Here is a 27,271-nt window from a genome sequence, read left to right as displayed (position 1 = left end):
GATTCCCCCTGACTGTCAAAACCCTCTGGCAACTGCATATACACCTCATCATGAAGATCACCTTGTAAGAAAGCATTATAGACATCTAATTGATGAACAAACCAATTATGTTGAGCAGCTAAAGATAAAACAGTCCTGACTGTAGCAATCTTAACCACTGGTGAGAAAGTCTCATGGAAATCAAGCCCCTCTTTTTGTGTGTAACCCTTTGCCACCAATCTTGCTTTAAATCTCTCAACATCACCATTAGCCTTCAACTTGACTTTATAAACCCACTTACAGCCTATAGGAACTTTGCCTTTTGGTAGAGGAACCAAATCCCATGTATGATTATCCTGAAGAGCTTTTATTTCAGATTGCATAGCTTCTAGCCATCTGACATCTAATATAGCTTCCTTGTATGTAGTTGGTTCAGTAACAGCAGAAAAAACATGTAAGTATTGTTGATAAGTTGGGGACAGATTGGTATATGAAATAGAGGCTGCTATAGGATACAGAACATTATTTGTTGATGGCTTAGAAACATATTCAGATAGCCATAAAGGTTGTTTAGTAATCCTTGTGGATCTTCTAAGAGGCACAGCAGCAGAAACAATAGATGAAGATGATGGATGTAGTGATTCTGTTGCTGTATACATTGGGGGTGATGAATCATGAGATGTTTCTAAATCATCAATTGGGCATGAAGAAGATACAGGACAAGATTTAGGTGCAGGTGAATGAGATTGAAAAGGAAATTGATCCTCATGAAATATCACATCTCTGTTCAAAAAAAACTTCTGCTTTTGTAGATCAAAACAAACATATCCCTTTGTGACACTTGAGTAACCCATAAAAACTGATCTCACAGCCCTGGGTGCAAACTTATCAATCCTAGGCAATGTGCTTGCAAAACACAAACAACCAAAAGTTCTTAAGTGTGTGATACATGGCTTCTTCCCAAAAAATGCTTCATAAGGTGATTTTCCTTCAAGAGTTTGTGAAGGCAGTCGATTTATAATGTATGCTGCAGTAAGAACACAATGTTCCCAGAATTTGATTGGAATGTGGCCTTGGAATCTTAGAGCTCTAGCAACCTCAAGAAGATGTCTATGTTTCCTCTCAACAATACCATTCTGTTGAGGAGTATGAACACAAGTCCTGTAATGAATAATTCCTAAGCCTTTGAACAAATCCTGCATAGAATTGCTGATGAATTCTCCCCCATTATCAGTCCTTACTCCTTTAATATTTGCATTAAACTGAGTAGCAATCATCTTTAAAAAATGCTTAAGAATAACCAGCACATCAGATTTGAACTTCAATAAGAAAACCCATACTGTTCTCGAAAAGTCATCAACAATAGTGAAAAAAAACTTATTTCCATCAAATGTTGGAGTGTCATAAGGCCCCCATACATCTAAATGAAGCAAATCAAAAATCCTTGTAGATTTAGTGCTACTACTGTAGAAAGGAAGTCGAGTATGTCTAGCTAGTGAACATATCTCACAAGTACTTAAAACTGATTTGCAATTGTCAATAGAATAGCCTAACAAATCCTTTATAGATCCTACTGATGCATGAGCTAATCTTCTATGCCAAAGCATGATATCCAGTTTGTCAGCATGAGCAGCAAAGCTTTTGACATTGCTAGTTTCTGAAACTTTATGTTTTGATGAACTTGTTTGAAACAAAAAATAGAGACCATCCTTTTCTTTACCAATCCCCTTCAGTTTCCCACTGGAAAGATCCTGGAACACACAAAATCCAGGGTAAAATGATACAAAGCAATTAAGCTTCTTAGTAAATTTGGCTACAGACAAGAGATTGTATTTAAACTCAGGTACATATAGAACATCATTCAATTCTGCTGTATCTGTGAAACTGCAATTACCCATATGAGTCACAAAAGTCACACCTCCATTGGGTAAATGAACCTTCCTATTTTGATCAGGCCTAACAGTTTGCACATTATGTAGCACTTCTAAGGTAGAAACCATATGATTTGTTGCACCACTATCAATTATCCAAGGCAAATCTGTAAGTTTAATGACATTAATGTGAGCCATACCTGCCATATTGGTCATCACATTAGCTGTGGAAGTATCTCCATCTAGCATATGTTGAATGTGATCATGTTGCTCATCAGTCAAAGAAGGTGCTCTAGGTGGATTTCTTGCACCTGAATGCATTGAAGAATTGTCAGTCTGGACATTATTAGCATTATAGGCATTGTTACCTGTCCCTTTCTTCTTGAATTTCCAATCTGGTGGATAACCATGAAGTCGAAAACAATTAGCCTCTACATGTCCTTGATTCTTGCAATAATCACACTTCAACTCCCAATTCTTCTTCCCTTTATAATATTGATTAGAGTTAGACTGTGAAGTAACTCCTTTACTGTAACGAGGAGGTCCTCCTCTTCCTGCCATGAGAGCAGCTAAATCTGCACCTTCTTCACTCATAGATGTAGATTTGAGTGATCTTTGACTCTCCCTTTCAATAAGCATAGCATAAGCTTTGTTAATAGTAGGTGTAGGTTCAACCATCAATATCTGACTACGTGATTGTTCATAGGTTTCATTCAACCCCATCAAAAATTGCATCAACTTTTGTTTCTCCATATGCATAGACAGATCCTTAGAATTTGGACACTTACAGGGTGGAGGTGTAATATTACCAAACTCATCCCATAAATTTCTCAGCTTAGAGAAATAAGTTGCTATACTGTCAACACCCTGTACAGTGGTGGCTATGGCTTTATGCAACTGATAGATCCTTGATGCATTCACTTTGTCAAAACGCTCTCGAAGATCCTCCCAAACAGCTCGTGCACTCGTTGCATAAACAATTCCTGTATGCAAATCCTGAGTTACAGAGCTCATAATCCAACCTTGAAGAATCGCATTACATCGATCCCATTGATGCCCTAATTCAGTTCCGAAATCCTCCTTTTTCCAGCTGCCATCAACAATACCCAGCTTGTTCTTCCCAAGCAATTGGATTCGCATGTCTCTGCTCCAAATGGAGTAATTATCTGATCCTGTTAGCTGCATCGGAATAATGGATGTACCTGTAGTATCGGATGGATGTAGAAAGAGTGGATGACTGTGATCAAACTTGAGATTCGCCATTGATGCCATCAGCGAAGCAGTAATTGCAGAAAACAAGTTTAGCAGAACTTGTAATTGTGGTTGTATGGCTCTGATACCATGTTAAATGCAACTAATCTTCACTATATGAGCTCATCATCCATGGCAGATCACATATGTGTTTTGAGAGGAAAAGAAGAAGGAGAGTTCTTCATTGATTCAAAGCTTAAAGAAAAAGAATACAAAAGACTGACTAATATTTCCTTTTTTCTGTTTTCTTATACTAACTAATCTAACAACCTTCTAACAACTTTCTAACTAACTCTAACTAACTTTATACACATCATTAAGTAATTCCTATCTCATTATGTTTGTCAGATTTCTATTTGGATATATAGTCTGGGCTGAATTGAAATATTTGCAAATAAAATAATTTGTTATCATTATGTTGTCTTATCTCATTTTTTTTATTTAATTTTATTTTGAGTTTCTCAACTTTTATTTTTGGTACTTTTATGAAGATAGTCTCTTTAAACTGATTAGATTTATTTTTTTTGTATTATTTCAGGATTAATTTCTTCTTTTTTTAAAGTTAAAATCGTCAAAACAATGAAATCCACCAATAGTAGTATAGTACTTTTAAATAATAAATTATGCTCGACTTCATAGGAATTTATTCTTCAAAAAAAACATAAAAAAGTATTTTAGTGTAGACTCATATATTATCTAGCATTAGACTCTAAAAATGGGAAAAAGGACTTAAATAATGTAAAGTATTTTAATGTGTTAGTTGTAAAGATTAAAGTTTTAGGTAATTAAGTTCGAAATTGTTAATGTGTCTTGTGTGGTTAACACTTGTGTATTCATTCATGTTAAGACATCTAAAACTTGTTTTATTTGTGAAAACTAATTTGAACTTGTTTGGATATGATCAAAACATTTCTTGTTTAAACCTACATTTAAAACTATATTATGATATATCATATACACTTCCTTAGTTGAACCCATTTGAGCCTATAACCTATTTCTTTGTACAATCATATTATTTAGCTTAATTTTCTTTTGTTTATTAGCCTTAAATTTTGATTCAAATATTTTAATCCACTTTGAGTTGAAAGACATAGAAGAAAGAAAATGAAGAAGAGAAAAATGAGGTGAATGATCTTAGAGAATATATAGCAAATAGTATTCGGGTGTAAAATTATCTATACTTGTCACATACAAAGGATGAGTAAAAAAGGAAATCAAAATTTTAGATGACGTTGTATATTTAATGTTGAATGTTGTCGATCACTACACAAAATTGATATGAAAATTTTTGAAGAATTCAAGATCTAAAGCATATGCAAGCTTTTGAAAAACTTGTTTATAATCCACATACGAATTAAATCAAGCAATATGTTTTCATGTTGCAATGCGAGCTGATAACTTGAATTGAACTCTTGAAGAGTTTCCGAAAGCCAATAGATTATTTGCTTAAAGAAATTGAAGCGAGGAACTTCTAGAATTCATTGATCCTGAGAATAACTCATAAAAGGAGATACTTCAAAACACGTTTCACTAAAGTTTTTCTACACACATGTGCTCCAAAAGGAATGGTGATATCAATGTGCAATAGATTCATATGAGTCACAATGTGACAGATTTGTTCATCAAGTCTCTACCAACTACAACTTTTAAGAAGATGGTGCACAAGCTTGGAAAATGAATATTCAAATCTCTTGATTGTAAGGTTCTTAATAACTTAGATGTGTATTAATAAAATATGTGTATTCTTTTCCTTCACTAGAAGTTTTTTTAATAGTTTTTTAGTAATATTCTTAACGAGCCATATCATGAACGAATTAGACTTTCAAAGGGAAGTGTCATGAATATAGTAAATGTCTATCTGTTAGAGAAAATTTAGGAACACTAACTTTGAACCAAGTCAATTTTCCCTATAAATATAAGATTTATAAATTAGATATATGAATCCTTCAAAAATAATAGTAACTCTTTACTCTTATTCCTATTTTCTTTCTTTCATAAATTTATATAATTTCATAACACTCCTCGTAATCTTTATTTCAACTCTCGGTTCAATTTTACTCCAATACCACATATTCTCCATCCTGAGCCGCCGTGTGTACGTGAAAAAGTTGATTAGTTCAGTATGGTTGATCTGTCAACTTTTAGTCTTTCATTTCCAAAACACTACATTTTAGTATTTTGAGTAAATTAGGAATTCTTTAATCTATAAAGGTTCTTAAGATATCATTCTCATTTCATCAAGAAAATTAAGTCTCTAACGAGAGGAAAATTACTCGTGATAGAAGACCTAATGTAAACAAAATAAATTACCAAAGTCTTAGTCCCAATTAATATGATCTATTTCGCGATTTAAATAAAAATTAATCAAATTTAAAAATTAAATTAATTAAATAAATTGATCAATTTCATTTGAGTTTGATTTTAGATTTTTAAAAATCGATAATATTTGATTATTTTTTCAAAAAAAAATAAATAAATGAAATAACCGAATCAGACGATAAATTATATATATATATAAATTTCTTTATATTTTATTTATGAAAGCAAAAAATGCTCAAAAACTTTGTGTCCGAATAGGGTCTCCATCTTCGAATTTTCCGTTCGATGAGACTCCGGTCATCTTATTAATTTCATATATATGTGTGTCTATGACAAGATTAAGAATGTCCATTATCTCTTCCTTCCAGACTAAATTGATGAAGTTTGAAGTTTTATTCGCAGTAAACTCAATGATCAAAAGTTTTGAGATACAAGTCGTCACACTATATTTCTTTGGATAAATTGTTACTTTTATTTTTGTACTATATTTCTTTGAATAAATTGTTACTTTATTTTTGTGTATGGTTAATAACGAAATCAAATTAAACCAAAAACAATAACCATTTGATTTTAATAATTTAAAAATCGATCAAATTAATTTGATTTTAATTTTAACTAATAACCAACTCAAATCAATCCAAACACCCCTACCTATATGCATGTGCTTTCAAGTTTCATTGTTCTTTATTCTTAACTAAATCGATATTAATTTCGAAATATTGTTTTTTGACAACTTCGTCATGGCGTAGAGATAAACTCCACCTAAGAACTATCATACACTAATATAAAAAATAATTAAGCAAAAAGATATATTTGATAAGGAAAATGAGTCATTATCACAATCTTTTATATAGACATGTATGAACAAATAATTTCCCTTTGAATATTAGTATTAGGCATGTAAAAATGAAAGTCAAAAATATTTTAAGAAAAACTTTATAATAATTTAGAACAAAAAATTGAATGAAAATAAACTAACCGACCGACACATAATACTTATTGAAGGAGTGAATTTGTCGGTGCTTCTATTCATGCCTTGGAAGTCTAATCACTACCCTATTTAGCCCTTTTTATGTGTAATTTGTCTTTTTTTACCATTTTGTCCAATTATTTATTTTGTCATTTTCAAACTCTCTAATTTATTTATTAGTAATTTATAAGATAAGAAGAAGAAAAAAAACAACCCTTTTTTTTTGTTTGGCTAAAAAAAACAATCCATTTTATTTCAAAATAATAGGTCCTTTTTTTTAACGTGTTGCGAGGGTTTTGAGGATGCGTACTTTTGTCTCAAATTATGTTATCGATTTTTAAAATTTGTTCTTCAAAATAAATTTATGGCTATGATTTATAGAGGCAATAAAAATTTATGGAATCCAATAAACGATCCTAATAATCATAAAATATGAAATAATAAAAAAATATTCACGTCTAGATCAAGTTTTAAGAAGATATTTTATTGGTTTTTTCATCACAAAATAGTACGGAGCTATAGAGACTCAAAATAGGTAATAATAATTTAAGAGTTAAAATTTTATGTAAACAAAGTACATTAGACATTCATATCACTTTCAAGATCACATGTAAGTCTAATACGATTAGCTAATTTATTATCACAAATTGACTCATTTTACTGATGGTGTAAAAATTGTTCACTTCAAATTTTTTTATGTTTGATCGATTAAAATGTTGTAAAACATATTTTTGTGATAAAATAAATTTCTTTTAAAGTGAAAAATAATTTTTCAAATGAAAATAGGAAAAACAAGTTTCAGAAATCAGAAATAACATTCTATGTTAATTGTGTCATATCTACCCTTGAACGCATATCATGTTCACCTCCACTCTATAGATTTGGATTCCCCCCACCCCCACTCACATTTTTGATAGAAATTTTCTAAATTATATATCAATATAACTTTTGTTTACGTATCGAATATAAAATAATAAATAAAAAACACTATGGCAAAACTGTGAATTATATGAGGATTTTTCTGGAGATTAATATGAAAATTCGCAGAGAACTTATTTTCCTGTAAATTTTCATATTAATTCCAAAAAAAATTCTATATAATTCACAGTATTCTTATAATGAAACTTATTTATTTTTCTTAAAATGTCTTCCTTCGTACCAAACACATCGCGCATGTGTACTTACATCCAATGAACCAAAACTATTCAGTTAATAGGACCAAGGAAAACTTTAATTTGATTAAGAAATAACAACAACGTGGGAGGTTGCATAGGACACATTATTTCCCAATAAAACCAAACTTTTTCATGTGCTTCTATTATTCATTAGTTTATTTGCCTTTTCTTTGGCAAAAATCTCAAATCATACGTACAATCACGAGTCACAAATTTTTGTTTTACACACTACTATATTTTGTTTGTTTTTCAAACTCAGATTTGAGAGTAAATCAATGGATTCCTAATGTTTAATTATATCTTGTGACACAAATTGAGCAATTATCTTGATCTATCACGATTGTTCATTCATTTTATTAGAGTGTTACAATGATCGAGACAATAAGTCATAATAAACCGATCAGTTAGGTCTAAGGTTTTATTTTCATAGGAGTTTAGCCCAATTTTAATATTTAGCATATATATTTAATATTAGACTCTCATATTATGTTGTTCACGTTTTATATATTTAGTTCGGGATAAAAAAAAATGAGGTTAGATAAATATTATATATTTGTTGATTGACTTGATGAAAGGGATGGTTTTCTCCTTTTAAGATTTTAGATTATATAGTATTACCTCTCAAGTTAGTTTTCTTTATGACAATAACCACATTGTGTGTACTCGATTTAATTGAAAATACTTTGTATATTTAATCGTGCAAATATATGACTTTTTATTTTAATGTACGAATAATTAAATTCCAAATTAAATATAAATTAAGATCAATCTAAGTTATAGAAATTCTTTGATTTATTTGTGTGTTTATTTATTTCAAGTGTCAATACTTATGCATTATTATCAATTTTTAGTCCTCAAAAGATTCATCACGTACTCTGCTAATTTGTTGGTATTATTATTATTAACTTCTATAATATATTTATATATTTTGGGAAATAGTTTTGATTCATTAACCAAACCCCAAAAACAAAGTTCCATGAAAAATGATTTCTTATTTATTTTCCTGTGGAGACACATTACAAACATTAAATACATGAAAGAAGAAAACCACTTTTGTTTCTTCCAATGTCTCCTCTTATTATTTTCTTCGACCTTTTTTGTCAAAGACATTGTACATATTTTCATACAATTAGATTAAATCAGTAATCTTAATTAGGTGGCATAAAATTACAGTACATAATTTTCTATAATTAGTTAAGACACATTAATTGTATAACAAGATATTTACACTAAAGCCATTTTTTTATTTCACACTCAGCATTCAGTTTTTGTATTGAGGCTCGATTAAATTTAAATTTGCTTTCAATGCCTCTATCTAAAGTGACTTTAAAACAAAATACTCAAACACAAGACTTTTAATTAAGAATGAAAAAATATTTACCGTTCAATGTTCACTTTCCACATTAAAGCTCGGTTAAATTCAAATTGACTTACCAATGCCTCTATCAAAGACAACTTTATACCCAACAGATTCAAATTTGAGGTCTTTAGTCAAGAAGAGAGAAGTATTTACCACTCAATATTCAATATCCACATTGATACTCAAATTCAGATTTGCTCCCCAATGCCCCTATCAAAAGTGACTTAGACCCAATAGACTCAAGCTCGAGATCTTTAGTAAAGAATGAAAAAATACTTACCGCTCAATGTTCAAAATACTTACCGCTCAATGTTCACTTTCCACATTAAAGCTCGGTTAAATTCAAATTGACTTCCCAATGTCTCTATCAAAAACTACTTTATACCCAACAGATTCAAACTTGAGGTCTTTAGTCAAAATTGAAGAAGTATTTACCACTCAATATTCAATATCCACATTGATACTCGTTAAATTCAGATTTGCTCCCCAATGCCCCTATCAAAAGTGACTTAGACCCAGTAAACTCAAACTCGAGATCTTTAATAAGGAATGGAAAAGTACTAAAAGTATTCACATCTGAGCACGATTAGATTCATATTTTCTTCCCAATGTCCTTATCAAAAAGCAACTTTGTATCGAGCAAACTCAAACTAGATTTTTAATCAAGAATACAAAGTACTTTAGAATCCGCATTGGAGTTTAGTTGAATTCAAATATGCTTCCCAATGCCCCTATCAAAAGCGACTTTATACCGAACAAACTCAAACTCAAAATCTTTAATCAAGAATAAAAAAGTACATACCACTCCGTAAAAGGGAAGTAATATCAAATTTGTGAAATAGTAGATGCATGTAGGTCCAAGTGGTGTTTGGTTGGTTCATAACTCCCTTCATCTTCTCTTCCCCTGTATATAAAACCCCTCCAAAAGTCCCACATCCCCTTCATTCCAAAATCCATTATTTTCTCTTCCCTTAACAACACAAAGGGGATTTCAAATGGGAATGCCACTTTCTTTTCTTCTCCTTCTTACTCTATTATCTCCTATCTTCACATTCTCCTCTCATGTTCCTGACCCTGAAGTTATAGTCCAACAAGTTAATGAGTATGACACTTTACACCCTTACTCTTACTATCAAAATAATTTGATCTCGATTGATTGAATCCTTAGTTAGGATATTCAAAGTTTATAACAATCTCATTTTTATGTCAACATATTGTAATCATGTCCTTTTTTTTTTTAGAGAATTAGTAAACAGATCAAAGATTTTTATATATTTACGTTATAAAGGGTACAGGCAGGGGACAGTGGGGAGGGTCGACTCCCTGACTATGTGTCCATAGGAAATCGTGGAGTCAATCATTAATATATAAATTGCGAAACCTTAGATCACTTACATTTTTCAACTGAAATGGAATATTAGTACCAAATCACACATTGTCTTTTTTTTCTTCTTGGGCTTTGGACCTACTATGCTTATCATCTTAGTGGAGTTAAATAGCGAATGAACTAAGAGAATCTTTTTTTTTTTTAATCATAAAAACAAAAGGCAAGTACAAAAATGAGTAACAACCTCCTAGTAGAGACTGACTGGTATGATGAAATTCAATATTTTGTTCGTTCGTGTTATATCTCTACAATTTGACTTTCTTTTTTTTTTCATTGTTGTAGGAAAATCAATGCATCAAGAAGGAACTTAGGGTATTTATCATGTGGAACAGGCAATCCAATTGATGATTGTTGGAGATGTGATCCTAATTGGGAAAAAAACAGACAAAGACTAGCTGATTGTGCAATTGGCTTTGGTAAACAAGCAATTGGTGGTAAAGATGGTAAAATCTACATAGTTACTGACACTAGTGATGATCCAGTAAATCCAAAGCCAGGAACATTAAGATATGGTGCAATTCAAGATGAACCACTTTGGATTATATTTTCTAGAGATATGGTTATTAAGTTGAAAGAAGAATTAATGTTGAATTCATTTAAGACAATTGATGGTAGAGGTGCTAGTGTACATATTGCTGGTGGTCCATGTATAACTATACAATATGTTACAAATATTATAATACATGGATTAAATATTCATGATTGTAGACAAGGTGGAAATGCTTATGTTAGAGATTCACCACAACATTATGGTTGGAGAACAATATCAGATGGAGATGGTGTTTCTATATTTGGTGGAAGTCATGTTTGGGTTGATCATTGTTCTTTGTCAAATTGTAATGATGGTTTGATTGATGCAATTCGTGGTTCTACTGCCATTACTATTTCCAATAATTATATGACACATCACAACAAGGTAATTAATAATCCGTGATATATATTATAATATAAGAATTCAATCTGTCAGCCTCGTATGTTCTTGATGTATCTTTTTTTTTATTATTAAATGCATCGACTTTAGATTTTGAATTTTTTCTCTATAGGTAATGCTTTTGGGACATAGTGATTCATTCACTAGAGACAAGAATATGCAAGTTACCATTGCTTTTAATCATTTTGGAGAAGGGCTTGTGCAAAGGATGCCAAGGTAAGAAAACTAAATATATATAAATAAAGAAATGTTGGATCTAATATGCTAATTATTATTAGGGGTAATAAGACAATTTTTTAAAAAAATTTATAGATGTAGACATGGATATTTCCATGTGGTGAATAATGACTACACTCATTGGGAGATGTATGCAATTGGAGGAAGTGCTTCTCCAACTATCAATAGTCAAGGCAATAGATTCCTTGCTCCTAATGATATCTTCAACAAGGAGGTAAATTTCACTCTTACTTCCCAATTATTTGAAAAATAAAAATATTTTTTAAAAAAATAAAAAGTGATGAAATTTTGGTTGTTTAAATGTTACAAAGGTATTAATAATATTTTTTTAAAAAAAACTCATCTTTTTCAAGTTTGCGACTCTTTGTTAATAAAAATAGTAAAGTTTTTCTGGCACTTTCAACTTTAGTGGTTTAGAGTTGAAACTAGAAAAAGAAAGAGCAAGTCAAAAATAATGTAGGTGTAATAGTGGTACAACAAAATATAACTAACTTTCATAAAGATAGAAGCTACGTTGTTCAGACTATTCAAAAATGTCAACGAGTGCGTATCAGATACTCCAAAAATATTATATTTTTAAAAGATTCAACACAGACACGACAACATTTTGAAGAGTCCAAGCACAAAAAAAGTAGAGTGGAAAAAGTTGGTGAAATAAAAAAGTATGGTTAGTTACTTTATTAACCTATTTAAGTAGGGACAAAATCAAAATGTTTGTTACATAGGTGACAAAACATGAGGATGCAGCAGAAAGTGAATGGAAGAATTGGAATTGGAGATCAGAAGGTGATTTAATGCTTAATGGAGCATTTTTCATAAGATCTGGTGCTGGAGCTTCTTCAAGTTATGCAAAAGCATCAAGTTTAAGTGCAAGGCCATCTACTTTGGTTAATTCTATTACAATGAATGCTGGTGCACTTGGTTGCAAAAAGGGCAAAAGATGCTGATTAATATGTATATGATTATTAATAATCTTAATTAGCACTATATGCTCTTTTTTCCAAGTGTATTGTTGAGAAATTGTGAAATATTATAATCTCTCAGTTAATTATATACCATGTAGTATATAAAAAAAAAATGGATGATGAAGGACAGGTTGATGAGTTTGTAACTTGACTTCCCCTCTCATTGTAATGTTATGTGATAATCAAGGATCAAGTGTGAATACTACTACCACATTTCAACTAGAATTTATTTTGCCCTAATATTCCTTGTTACTACCGATGTTGTTCTGGTACTCTTTAAAATTGTCGATGAGTGAACGTGTAAAATACTTTTAAAAAAATAGTGTATTTTTGGAAATTTGACACAAATGTGGCAACAAATGTTGATCGGTGCGTGTATTTTTTGAAATTTGACATAAATACGGCAACATTTTTGGAGAGTTAGTTGATATGGGTTGTTAAGTTTGTGTCACTTATGCCCTTCCATTAAGGTTATATTGATGATTTGGTAAAATTTATGATCCCTACCAATTATTGACGGCAACTGTTGTATGTATAATTGAATGAATGAATGAGTATTGTGGTGCATAATAATATTGTACTATTTGTATAATTACCTATGTACAACATTTGCAAGTACTAATTTAATCATCAGTATTTGCAAATCCTAAATTTCAGTATTTTGAAATACTAGTGAAATATGGAAAATACTTGTTTAAACAAAACTATATTTCGAAATAACTTTAACTTCAATTTTAATCACGTCTATAAAATAAAGTGAGCATATACCATTGATCACCTAATATTGCCATTTATTATTTCTGTTGAAGATGTCCCACTTCACATGGGTTGGTTGATCAACATAAATGCAACTTTTGTGAAATTAAAAAAGTTGCACCATGATTTGGTAGACTGAAATTTGTAGTCACCAAAAATAAAACATCTTTTATATAAAAGTCATAAATGAAGAGATAGCAATAGTGCAGATATAATACCAACACCTAACCGCTCAACTACCAGAAGCAACTAACATGCACCCTCTTATTCCTCAAATGAAACATAATTTTATCACAATTCTAGCATATCCATCAAACTTGTGCAATTTCATTCTATCTAGTTGTATTCTAATCTTCTTTTACGTAAGCGTCAACCTCAATATGAGAGAGTTCAAACGTGTACGCGTTAGTTAAATACATCACACACATTGCAATCTTACCACTAAACACAAAGTCTTATGAACTAACATCAAGTTGAATGTCAAAATAAATAGAACATCCTTTGATTTCACTTTTTCTTCAACCTTATCGAACAAGTCAACTATCAACAGCACAATGCACTTAACCTGTCACTAAATTTTTGTTAGTTTCATCACATTATAGAAATCATTATCAAAGAGTGGTCTAAGTACTCCTCCATGGTGAATTGGTGGCAACTGAATAATCGAATCAATCAGGCGCATAATCCTTCTAATATAACTGCTACATCATTGCACATAAAGTATACAATGAAGGTGCCACAAAGTTGAGATTAGAGCGTAAAGAAACTATAGTTTTTGAGAATTCTAGTTCTAGCAGATAAATTGGTAAAATCTTCGTAAATAATATTTCAATGGAAAATACTGTTGACAGAAATTGGTCACCAATCAAGTGAAATTCATCAACCACCAAAATTCTATTCAAATAGACAACATAGAAGCCAAAGCATAAAATCGTGAAAGTTTCACCCAACAAAACTTCTGGTTTGCATAGCCAGAAGGAAAACATTCATCTTCTCTAAGACAGAAGAAAAGTTTGCATCTCCATACTTAAAATCAATACTCGGATGGAGTAATCACATCATCAATCTTTAGGATCATCTTGACGACCTGAGTAGCAAGCAAAATCTGTTGTTGCTTACCAATTAGAGTCTCAAAGACATTTTGTTCACGCATGTCATTTGTGCCAACATCATTACAATCTATTCCACAGCATGGATTATTCTCCTGCATATAAGATTTGACGTTAAGGTGATAAATACAATTGTTAGAAATGGAAGAACGGCTTCTTTACTTTCTCCTTTTTCCAACACTCTCACAGTGGAAACATATGACCACAAAGTATCATAGAACACAGCTTCAATATGAGACTAATACTAAGTCAGTATTACCTTAATTTGTTGAGACTTAACAGCAGATAGAGTTTCAATAGGCTGGAGACCACTGTTCTCAGCAAGTGCCATTGGGACAGCATCTAAAGCATCTGCAAATGCCCTGATCGCATACTGCAGAAAGAGGGATTGAGGCCTCAGCTACAGACAGTTAAATACAAAAGACTAATACAGAAAAATATAAGAAAAACTAAAAATTATACCTGTTCAACTCCTGGATGTTTATCAGCAGCCGCTTCAACAGCAATTGAGCAAGAAATCTCTGCTGAACCACCACCATATACAATTGAATTGTTGCGAATAAGATTTCTAGCAACACATAAAGCATCATGGATACTACGTTTTGTCTCCTCTATCATCATCTTGTTTCCTGTACAGTGATCAAATATCAGCTCAGCCATCCTAATATATGACAGTTCTAGTCATATGCAATGTCATTTCATGTAGTGCTGGATAATCATTAGCACAAAACCTCAAATTTGCAAAGCAAGAAAACATGTTGCACAATGTGCTCCACGCAGAACGAACGGCACCAACCTAGATGAAAGAAAACTATGTTTTACTCCTATGTTCAGTTCCCATCTACCAAGTTAGTTACAGTTAAAGAGGAGATGGGGTAATAAACCAATCGACCAAACACCCTAGAGAAATTAACAGAAATGTTTTGATTTGGTTGAGTCAATTAAAACCCATAGAAAATCATAATTGTATTGCTTATTTGTATGTATCTTTTGAAAATGCACTAAGTTTGGTACGACAGAAAATATACGCAAGTGAAAAAACAATTTTGGAAACAAATTGCTTGATAATATAATTTAAAATTTTCTTTATTAGGTGGAACTTCAAACAACTACTTATGGAAGGATAATCCCCCAATAATTATCTCCATCTAATAAAAATATAGAGGGGATATCTACACTTCTATTGCTTATGGAAAATAGCAACTTTCTGAGAAATGTCTTTTCATCGGGCATTTAAAATGCACTGTAGGCTTTAATAAAATGTTTTTATGGTTCAAAGATATGTTTGTTATGTACATTTTAAACTTCATCGTGGTCGACAAGTAATTACTAAAGAACATCTTATTATGAGGAATGGTTTTTCACTCTCACACAGAGTGTAACGTTAAGAGGAAAAATATTTTTTCATAAATGATACATCGAATCATATCAAACCAATATCACCAATAAGAAGACGTTGGTTTTAGACAGTTTGTTTTGTTTTGTTACATCCAAGTAAAGTTAGGACCAATCTGAACAATGCAGACGCCTAATTAAACTGGCTAGCTGAACTTTTTCAACTCAGCACAAAATGGAGTTTGACTTGCCTCTACTTATAGGAAAAAACAGTTTCATACAAGAATTAATCCCTCACCAGGATCAGTAGTATAAGATTTAAATAGAAGTCCACACAATAACTGTCTGGGTGGTTACGCTAAAGCAAAATTGTCATTAAGGAAGCATTTTTGGGAAGGTCATGACATAATATACCACGATTTAGATTCAGGGAGCACATATACATAGAGTTCAATCATAAATAATACTGTCACAATCGAATAAAACATGTACAGACAGGGCAAGGGCAAGGGCAAGAAACTCCAAAATTTTATCAATTTCTTGTGAATTTTCATCAGCAATTAGAAAATAAACCAATAACACATGTTATTTTCATGGAAGCAAATAAACTGAATTAAGGCTTCTTTTTTTTTATGACAAGGAAAACCCTCAACCACTACCATATGGGTGTACACGGGTAAAACCCCTGCTGCTAAGCAATAGCTCACAAACTACATAGGAGAGGTAAGCTGCACAAGGCAAACCTAGCGCGACGAGCTTGACCCAGAAGGCAAACCCATTGCTTTTGCTGGCAAGGGGTTCCAAACTTGAGGCCTCCAACATTTTCAACAGGCAACATTGATCAACATTTAAAATGTAGACAAATAAAAACAACATGCAATTTCCATCAACAGCAGAATGAACTAATAAGGCATCTCCGTAGGCAATAGACTTACCACCACGGATAAATATAGTTACTGCTCTTGAATTTGCACAATGCTCAATGTAGATCATTCTATCCTTCGTTGTACCGAAAGATTTCTCCCGAACAATACCGGCCTGAACTCATAAAAAATCATGTTTAGCAAATAGAGACTAGAGAGAACTACAAATCCACAAGTGCTTTTCACAATAGAAAATTAAATGGTGAAGCTCTCATGGAGTACGTGGCAAGATAAGATGTCCAGCAATCCTACATATGAATGAATTAGAAACACTTCCACAATCTATTCATGCAATGTTTGGCATTAACAAATATAGGTAAAAAGTGCATTACATATCCATAAATTATAAGATAAGCCCAATATAGCTTTAATAAGACTATTCAATCATCCTTTAACAACTTTCACATATAAGTCCACAAATTTCATAGATATATAATGTACATCCACAAACAGAGGGGAAAGAGTACCTTGCCAAGTTTTTCGGGTGTCAACTCTTGAAACCTTGGTACTATTCTCCCACCTAATACCAAGAAGAAATTAAATTAAATTAGCAGAAACAGTGAAAGATGCAAGGCAATCATCATATTCAATAAGTAGACACAAACCTGTGGCAATTGCTATCAGCTCCAATTCCACACCACCTACCCATCTAACAGCAGGCAAATTTCTATGCATTAATAAGTGATTGGCTTCATCATCAAAGCCCCACTGGCAGATAACTAAGGTGGCACCAACATCCTGTTAGATATGTCACCCTTTTTAGACAAATCAAACTCCAAGAAGCGAAACCACCAGAATACAAGGAGTACAAGGAAAATAGGTCCAGATAAAAATAAACTGCATGTAAAAGCACACATATTGCAATATTAGGTCCTAAGAACACACACCAAAGACCTCATCTACCTAACAAATTGTTTGGATGGTTGTTACATATAGTTTTATATTGTATAATACTATATGGTTTTGATGAATACAACGTTTGGATAGATTGTATTATTTTCCGTCATTACATATCATCATGCACAAGCAATTTAAAAGATGATCTTACAACATTATAAAGAAAAATTATGGTACATGCAAAGTTAAAAAAAAGTACGGTAGAGGAAAAAATAAGATTATTAGATAATAAGAGAAAAATGAGGGGGAAAAAAAAAAGTAACAACACGACCACATGAAATTGGTTGTTACATAAAATGACACTTTTCTCATTACATAACAATGGATTCAACAATATGATACAGTAAAAAAATTGAAATTGGTAACTTGTATGTATAATAGACAGAACATGAGTCTTCAAACGATATTTACACGATACAACAAAATTCAAGTAACAAAATGATACTATACAAAAGGTAACAATCATCCAAACAAGCTGTAAATGAAGTTCCATTACATAAACTTACCAGTTTCAAAAAAAAAATGAAGTTCCATTACATATATGACTCAGTGGTAATTGTGAACATAACTTGCAAGTATAAATAGACAGAAATGTTCATAGGTTGTAGTGAAACAATGTACAAGATGCAATATGGTACAATAAAATAGGTAAAAAATCATCAAACAAGCTGCAAGTGAAGTTCCCTTATATATGACTCAGTGATAATTGTGAACACAAGTGTCGGCATACCTACTCCCTGTACTTGTTTATGTTAATAGGCAGACCACATTGCATAAACTTACAAGACAAGGGGCAGGAGAGGAGAACAAATATCTCTGGATTTCATCCGTAACTGAGTTTTGCATATACAGTGATAGGCTGGGTAAAACTAACTCCTTCGCTAAGAGGATAAATGGATGTCAAAGAGTGAAGGGAACTAGTTTTGCAACACTATCACCTGATATTCAAGGAAAGAACTATTAGTTTTAGCTGATCATAGACTTCTAAGTACTCCAATATATCTATAAGAGCCAAGAAACACGTCTGTCTTTTGTTGCTCCAACCCTCCCATTTTCATTCCCTTGTAGAACAAGGGATTAGCTTCAACAAAGGTTTTCAACTCTCATCTCTTTTACAGATCCAGTAATTTACCTTGCACTTCTGGACCATGTCATCAAAGTACTTCTGCTCCTGTAGGCGTAAAGTCTGAAACTTCTCCACAGTATCAATGTCAACCTTATGCTTAGTCTTTGGCTTAGGAGGCTCAAAGGGACATGTCAAAATTGCAATTTTTGCATCCTCAATTTGCTTTGGCATCTGTGGATGACTCATATCTTTGTCAACTATAATACCATAAATTAGCTCTGTGTCCTCTAACTTCCCACCAACTTTCCCTTCAACTTTGATTAAGTCCAGGTTTACATCCTTCCTCTCTAAATCAGCAACTGCTAACACAGCTTTAACAGCAATTTCAGCCATGCTACGTTTGCATCTATTCACACTGCAATAAATTATTCATGTCAAAACAAGTATCAAGTTTTGTTTCAGGGTCTTCAAGCATTGTAACATTATCAAAAGCAGCAAAATACTACACATGATGCATGTTATAAATAAAATGCATGTTCATGAAGCCATAAAGTACAATCCGCAACATAGAAATTTCCAACCAATATCTGAAATTGACTTGTCACTTACATCTTAGATGACAAAGTAGTCATGCAAGTTTGAACCAAAGGCTCAACATCATTCTGACCAAATTCGAACTTATGAGCTACACGCTCCAAATGCTCAACTGCAATCCTTGAAGCCATTTCATACCCTTCTGCAATCCGAATAGGATGAATGCCACGTTCTAACAACTTCTCAGCTTGTTCTAGGAGTGCCCCAGCCATGACAACAACTCCAGTGGTTCCATCGCCGATTTCATAATCCTGACTTCGTGACAACTCAACCATTAACTTCCCAATCTGATTGTCAACATCCATCTGCTCCAAAATGGTGGCACCATCATTTGCTGACAATTGAAATCTCCAATATTAGAAACATCAAAACAAGACATGAGATTGTCTGTATAGGTTAGATCAGAAAGGGAAGAGCTCATAGTAGTTTCAACTATGTGTTCAAGTAACTACTGTTCTTCCCAAACATAAGAAGACTACCGAATAGAGGCACGTCTGGCAGAAAGAAGGGAAAGCTGAACGCAAAGGAAAGCTTGCTTCAACTGGGCCTTTAGAATCACGCAAGCCTCATAGGAAAAACAACTGTATGTTGCCCCAAGGTTCACCTCAAAAATTTCTTTCCAGAAGGACCAGAACAGTGATAAGAAGATCTTGAGAAGCTGGGCCAACAGAAATTGTACCAAAGGAATTTATGTGCCAGACATCAATGAGACATCAAAGCTAGACACGCCTCTCCACTTCTCAAACAAAAGAGATATTCTATATATAAAGTGCTCAAAAATAGTCTCCTAAGCAGTCTTATTACATTTCAATCATATATTAATCTACCTTTCACATTTGGACCTTATATTGAAATGTACAAGAATTGAAATAGAGTTATGATTTCCTTCCGAAATTGTTCAAAGTTATCAGTAAGGTCAGAAATACAAATAACTGATACAAACAGAAAATATATTATATGAGCCAATCCAATTTCCATTAACAAAATGGATAAACGGCAATCGGAAGCTTGAACATCTATACTGCATATGCAATAGCCCCTTAGTTCCTCCAAACCAAGTATGACCGCAGGCACTAATATCACCGTACATCACATCAAACATAGTAAGTGAAATGGACGCACTTAAGCAACCTGTGGTGAAGCCAACTATAGGGGCCTAACTAACTTGACTCTAGAGCTATGCAGAGTTGTACACTCGAGATTCTACTAAGCCTAGTTACTGGACAAAAACAGAAACTTTTAACCTCATCAATTGCAACCTCGGACAAAATTTCTTACAATCAGTAGTGCATCTATAACAAAATGAAATACACAATAAAGAACCAAAGCTCCTAGACTTACAGTTTCTCAAATCGTCATTTGAAATGCTAGGATTACCACTAGTGAATGCAGAATCCAGTTATTTACATACACAATGTGCCAAATATTTCCCATAAAGAAGTCATATTCTGGTGTTTGGTAACCAAAGAATATTTTCCCAAGAAAACTGTACATTTTCCAGCAAAATGGTTCCATCATTTCCTTACTAACATGCAGAATTCATTTTGCCTTTGTAACTATCCCAGCTCTAACTGAGCTTCACTTGCTCCAGCCAATACTTGGACATAGTTATCAACCATTACAACTCATGAGATTTTATCAAAACACTGCCAAATTCAATGGCATTATTATCAATCTTGAAAAATTATTTTTTGCAGAAAATATTCTCAGCTCACCAATCAAACATTTCTGGACAACACTTTGCATGAAAATCTCCTTCAAAACAAACAGACAATATACTTTCTAAAGTAAGTAAATCAAACCATTCATTACAAACGCAGATCACCAAAATTAGTACCAAGCAGCAAAAAAATGTAGATCAAACTTCAATGAAGAGTAAGGGAAGCAAAAAAAGAATGAAGAAGAGCATACTGATGGTGACATCGCCGTCAGGGCTCTGAAGCATCTTATCCATGCCTTTAGGACCAAGTGAGGTACGTAAAATACGTGCAACAGCTTTTCCGGCGGAAATGTTTGCCTTCTGAGCATCGAGGCCTCTTAATCTGGTTTTTTGTTCTTGCTCCCTTAGTATTATAAACGGCCTTCCGAATTCATCGAAAGCTAACGCCATTGTTCCCTGTGACCTGCTTCCGATCAGATCGGGAAATAATAATCTCCGGCGACAGTGACAGAGAGAGTTGCTTTATGAATCTAGAACACTTCAAAACCCTAGCATGCTGTCTGCGATAAACCCTTAAATAAAAGGTGCTCCCGCTTCTGGTTTATTCATGTACGGTATCTAAATGGGTCGGGTCGAATTGGGTCGAGTGAGCGGAAATATCTATTATTTAATTTTTAGAGTTAATTCCCCAAATGGTCACCTACGTTAAGAAAAATTACCTTAAAATATCATTTATGTTTCACTCAGGACCAAAATATCATCCAACTATCACTATTTTCCTCCAAATATACTTGATAATTCAAAAACATCACTCTCTCCTAGTTGGCATGACATGTCATTAAAGTCTTTTTTTAATAATAGACTAATTTAATTCATTAAACTCATTTAACTAAAATAATGATCATATTATTTTTAATTTTTTTAATTAATTTATTAAGAATAATTTTTCATACTTAAAATCTTTTATCATAATTAAATTTTTTAATTATTTATGTTATGCAGAATACGTTTTTAAAACGTACGACAATCTCATCAATTTTAAATACTAATAAACACATATATTCAAAAAATATTGATATACAAATCACTCACGTACGCTAATTTACTTCAATTAATCATAAATTATATAATAAATCAATAATATTGAAGATCGAGAAATTATTAAGAAATAATTATTTGGGTGCTTTGAAATACATATATATTTATAATATCTTTTTTTAATAAAATCTTTTATCATAATTAAATTTTTTAATTATTTATGTTATGCAGAATACGTTTTTAAAACGTACGACAATCTCATCAATTTTAAATACTAATAAACACATATATTCAAAAAATATTGATATACAAATCACTCATGTACGCTAATTTACTTCAATTAATCATAAATTATATAATAAATCAATAATATTGAAGATCGAGAAATTATTAAGAAATAATTATTTGGGTGCTTTGAAATACATATATATTTATAATATCTTTTTTTAAAAGAAAATAGTAAGTGAATAATATTTATAGAAAATAAAATTTTGATCTTTATTTACAGTATATTAATCTCATATAATATGTATACTAACGAATTAAATTAGTAAATTCAATTAATTATTAGTTTATTTATTGAGGTTTAATTGTATGAAAAGTTATAATATAATATAATATAATATAGAATAAAAGAATAAAAATAAAAATAAAATTAAAAAAATAATAATAATAATTTTCTTTTTCTTCCCAATTTTTTTGTCAACCTTACAAATTTATCTAAATACTTTTATTAAAAGAATTGTTTAAGATTTTCAAATAATTTAGTTAAAAATTTTAAAATTATCAGGCAATAATTGCACACAGAGATTTTCCATTAAATTTTGTTTGGTGACAATATATAAAGTTACTAGACTTTTTAAATTACTTTACTTATAATCTTCATAAATTCTCATGTAATTTATATATTTATTTTGTAGAGACATAAGTTTGATGAATTAAATAGGTCTATTATTTTTTTTAAATGATTATTTAATCACAGAGCATATCAACTAGAATTTAAGGAGACTTTTGAGGTATTTAGTATTTCTAATGGATAAAAAATATAATATTATTCAAATTCTTTTTTTTAAAAAAATAAATATTGGAAGCATAAATTGCAAAATATACAATTAATATTATTGTAGGAGTTAATTGACTTTTGATATTATTGATTTGTTATACAACTTATGATTAATTAATGTAAATTAGCGTTAATGAGTGATTTGTATATAAATATTTTTTTGAATGTATGTGTTTATAATTAGTCAAAATTAATAAAATTATAGTACATGTTAAAAATGTATTTTTCATAACATAAGAAACAAAAAGTTTAATTTGATAAAAGATTTTAAGTATGAATTTATTCTTAATAGATTAAAAATAAAGTAAATATAATATGATCATTATTTTAGTTAAAAAGGTTTAATGAATTAAATTAGTCTATTATTAAAAAAAAGATTGTAATGACATGTCATGTCAACTAGGAGAGAGTAATGATTTTAAAGTGCCAAGTATATTTGGAGGAAAATAGTGATAGTTGAGTGATATTTTGATCCTAAATGAAACATAAATGATATTTCAAGGCAATTCTCTTAACTTGGGTGACCATTTAGGGAATTGACTCCTAACTTTTAATTAAAATTTTGATTCCATAATTTACACGAAAAAGGATAAATATACTCTGAAGCTATGTAAATGGTGTGTAGATACCCTATGTCATACTTTTGGATATTAGTGCTCATGTCATCCAAAAATTAGAATATATATACACTTTATACTAACGAAATGTACACATGTCATAATCTTATCTACGGCCCTAACATTTATTAAATATCGGATCGACTAATAAGACTGTGTCATGTGTCTCTAGTTAGTCTTTCATTCGAGCAAAGGGCATATATACTATAGTTTTTGGACGGCAGAGGCAACAATATCCCAAAAGTATAACGAATGATATCTGCATACCATTTACGATAGTTCGGAGATATATTTGTTATTTTTCTTAATATAAAATGTATAAACACACCCTTTATATATTTTGACTTCGATTGACATTTATGCCCTTCAATTATTAGGTTTTCATAAGTAGATACTAAATTTGTATATAAATGAACAAGTAGTTCTACGTAGCATACACAAGAGAAATTGTCTCTAAGGAAGAAAAATCTGGTCCCAAATGGTCTATTGGGACGGGAAAAGGCTGGTCATCACCCTTAAATTATTCTTCGCTAAAGGTCAATAGGGACGATATGCTTTTGCGAGTCATTAAATGTCTTTAGAGACGGCAAAAAATCTAGTCGCAAAATATCTTTAGAGACTACATTACTCGTCCCAAAAAGATATTTCCTTCTTGGAAAATTAGTTATTGTCTGGTCAGTAAATTCCTTTAGAGATTAGCAACAAAATCGTCCTAGAATACTCTTTTGGGACGAGTAACTACACCTCATCCTAAATTCCCTTTTTTATGACCAACTACGTCATCCCATATTGTTTTTCGCGACAAGAAAAAACTCGTCCTAGATGAACCTTTAGGGATAAAAAGTTGCATCAGTGTAGATGGAACTTTTAGAGACAACAAATTGTCTCGTCCTAGATGAACCTTTAGATACGAGAAAAAAGTTGGTCTCTAGTTGACCACCAATTGTTCTAGATCTTTGTATCACAAAAAAATAATAAGCTTTAATTTGTCAATAAATATAAGATTTCTACGGTAAATCTTTATACAAAAGGCTGACATAAAAATCAAAATAAGTTTACATCCCATGTTGTTAGTTAAAATATTTTCTCAACAAAAAAAACTTAGCAACATTTTCAAGTTTTGCATAACTTTCTTAGCAATATATTAATGGTCTGATGGTTCTTCTAAACATTCATCTTCACTTGTAGCTTCAACCTTCACAAAAGAAATCAAAAATTCACCAAGGATTATCCACGCATATCAATAATCTTCATGAAAATAAGAAAAAATGATTACGAAACCTTAAAAATTCATTAACCAAGAATAAAAATCTATATATCAAAAACATTAATTCAATAACAACAACCTAGTACAAATAGAAAAAAATTCCATCAAGAAGATTTATATTATGTTTCAGGGGACACAAACTTTTACGGAGAAGCTGAACAATCAAGATATAAAGGTTTCATGAGAAACAACAAAGTTATCTGTGTAGCAGGGGAAAGAAGCAACATATTATTGTTTTCTTCCAGTTCGTAATTCTTGTAGGATCCAAACAATCTCAAATTGATTCTTGTGACTGTGTCACAAGCCTAAAACGTCTACAGATTGCATTATAGTGATTGCGTCAAATCTAAAAAAAACTATGTATTGAAGGCTGACACAGTAGACTATGCACAACAAGACAATCACAGTCGAATGACGCAACTGTAAGGATGTTTATCAACAAGCCACCAAGATAAATGCAGATCAATAACATTATGGTAATGTAGAGGAGAACATTCTATCTGACCAACAAGTTTCAGAAAGCTTGCCAACTGTGATCAGAAACCAATAAGGTATCCAGTTATATGTTGAGCTAAATTAAATTTTACTTATTACATATGTATCTCAAGATTTTTTTGGTTTTCTTGGTTTGTAGGAGTTGGTTGTTGAGTGCTTTACTTTGTTGTCAAAATGCCTCCAAGTTATTTTCCTTTGAGACGGAAAAGCACAGCAGATCAATGGTAGTTCGCTTCTATTATTGATTTGACAGCAACAAATGATCATATTATCTAGTGAGAGAGTTTATTTAGATACTAATTTACTCATAAATCTTATATATTTACGTAGAACAAGAAGATTTGAAGGTGAAACAAAGAAAGGACATAATTCCATTAGAGCTAGTTATGGTGGTTGGCTTCTTTTTAGTGCTACTTCAGTTGAAAGATCACATTCACAAGAAATGAACTGTTCATTTCAGTTGGAAGATCACATTCACAAAGACAAAGATGTGTTACATTATGTACAGAAAATTAAAAACACAGAGAACAGTTGTATTTTAAACAAAGATCAATAAAAAACAGAGGATAACTATATGTACAGTGATCTTCAAATTGTTTGTCAATAATATGGGCAACATAAAAAAATTACAGAGATCAATTCCAACAACAACACCGAATTTTAGCAAGAGCCAAACACAGGCGGGGTCCATAGTGGAGGGGCACAATTAAATCGAGCTAATAATAAAATCCAACAACAACTCCGAGATACTCAGCAAACAAGTAGATGATTGTACTAAATCTCAAAATAAATTGATTGGGAAGGACGATAGTCGATCTAAACACAACAAGGATAATTTGCAAGGCTTGGCAAATCACAATAAAGAACAGATTAGAACTCATAAGCACTCAAATCACTTGCACAAATTGCATCAACACATGAAGTAGAGACACCATTACATCTAGGACATCGATAACCATTATTAGTTTCCTATGATTCCAACCTTACAGTAACTGCTTAAACGACTATACATAAATAGAGTTTGATATATTGTTACTTACTTGGTCAGCAAAAAATGTCAATGGTCATTCAGTTGATACGAGTGATGTCATATGCATGTTATGTGATTGTTGAGCAGCAAAGAACTCTTTCATCTTGGTCAGTAAAAAATGTCAGTGGTCATTCAGTTGATACGAGTGATGTCATATGCATGTTATGTGATTGTTGAGCAACAAAGAACTCTTTCATATTTATTATCTCTTTCATCCCATCTTCTAATGTAAATAAGCGATCATCCAAGGATTTATTTTTGTCATTTAAGATTATTTTTCTCTTGAGTTGAACGTAGCTCAGACAGTAATTCAACCTTTGAAGAAGTGTCACCTCTCATGTCCTTTGCCTTTACTCCACCCCCAAAGTCATGGCTACAATTTTGAGGTCCACAACACTTTTCTACAATCTCTATGCTAGGCAGAGATGACTCAATTTTTAGTATTTCTTCGATTTAAGCCTACAAAATATAAAACATTATATTTTAACACATTTCATAATAGTTTGAAGTAATTTACTTATTGAACTTACCAAACACACATGTTTTTCAATTGCTTCTGGTTCAACAAGCATGTTATTTCCTTATGAGTCTCAAAGAAAATAGTCGCCAAATTTTGTGGATTACCATCTTTTCCGCCCTTTAAATTAAACAAAAAACATGTCAAATAACACATCGTAAATATTTTCTTAAAAAACAAATTTTTTTGATAATATCTGCTGAAAAATAATCTCTCTAATAGACTTGCTATCAATATGATGGAACATCTTTAACTTAGCTCGATTTTGTATTGCTCCTCGCCTGTATTGTTAGGTAAAACTTTCATATCTAAGAAAAATTATTAACTTCAAAAAGTTTCACATCTAAATAACACTATGAGCTACGAAATGATTGCTTTAACAACGTAAATTGTTAGATCACTAGGTATACCTGAAAACTTTCAGAACAAAAGTGTTCCTTAACTAACCACTCTCATTCC

General features: G+C 31.6%; 2 protein-coding genes across 2 annotated transcripts; one reads left to right on the top strand and one right to left on the bottom strand.

Annotated features, from left to right (window-relative positions):
- The first annotated feature begins 9,854 nt into the window (after positions 1–9,854).
- LOC107020664 (probable pectate lyase 5) lies at positions 9,855–12,670 on the top strand. The gene is made up of 5 exons (XM_015221121.2): positions 9,855–10,027; positions 10,595–11,228; positions 11,356–11,459; positions 11,556–11,694; positions 12,206–12,670. The coding sequence occupies exons 1-5, from the start codon at positions 9,921–9,923 to the stop codon at positions 12,425–12,427; spliced, it is 1,206 nt and encodes a 401-aa protein (XP_015076607.1). The 5' UTR covers positions 9,855–9,920; the 3' UTR covers positions 12,428–12,670.
- A 1,322-nt stretch (positions 12,671–13,992) lies between these two features.
- Positions 13,993–21,359, bottom strand: LOC107020415 (T-complex protein 1 subunit epsilon). Its single transcript, XM_015220768.2, has 9 exons — positions 21,037–21,359; positions 19,141–19,459; positions 18,598–18,946; positions 17,174–17,306; positions 17,036–17,088; positions 16,581–16,683; positions 14,773–14,939; positions 14,570–14,683; positions 13,993–14,405 (listed from the first exon to the last, which is right to left on the bottom strand). Exons 1-9 carry the CDS (start codon positions 21,233–21,235, stop codon positions 14,235–14,237), a joined length of 1,608 nt encoding a protein of 535 aa, XP_015076254.1. The 5' UTR covers positions 21,236–21,359; the 3' UTR covers positions 13,993–14,234.
- Positions 21,360–27,271: the final 5,912 nt, after the last annotated feature.

The sequence above is a fragment of the Solanum pennellii genome, chromosome 5, assembly GCF_001406875.1.
Source record: "Solanum pennellii chromosome 5, SPENNV200".
In the NCBI taxonomy this organism is placed as follows: Eukaryota; Viridiplantae; Streptophyta; class Magnoliopsida; order Solanales; family Solanaceae; genus Solanum; species Solanum pennellii.
This window is presented reverse-complemented; position numbering and strand designations above follow the sequence as displayed.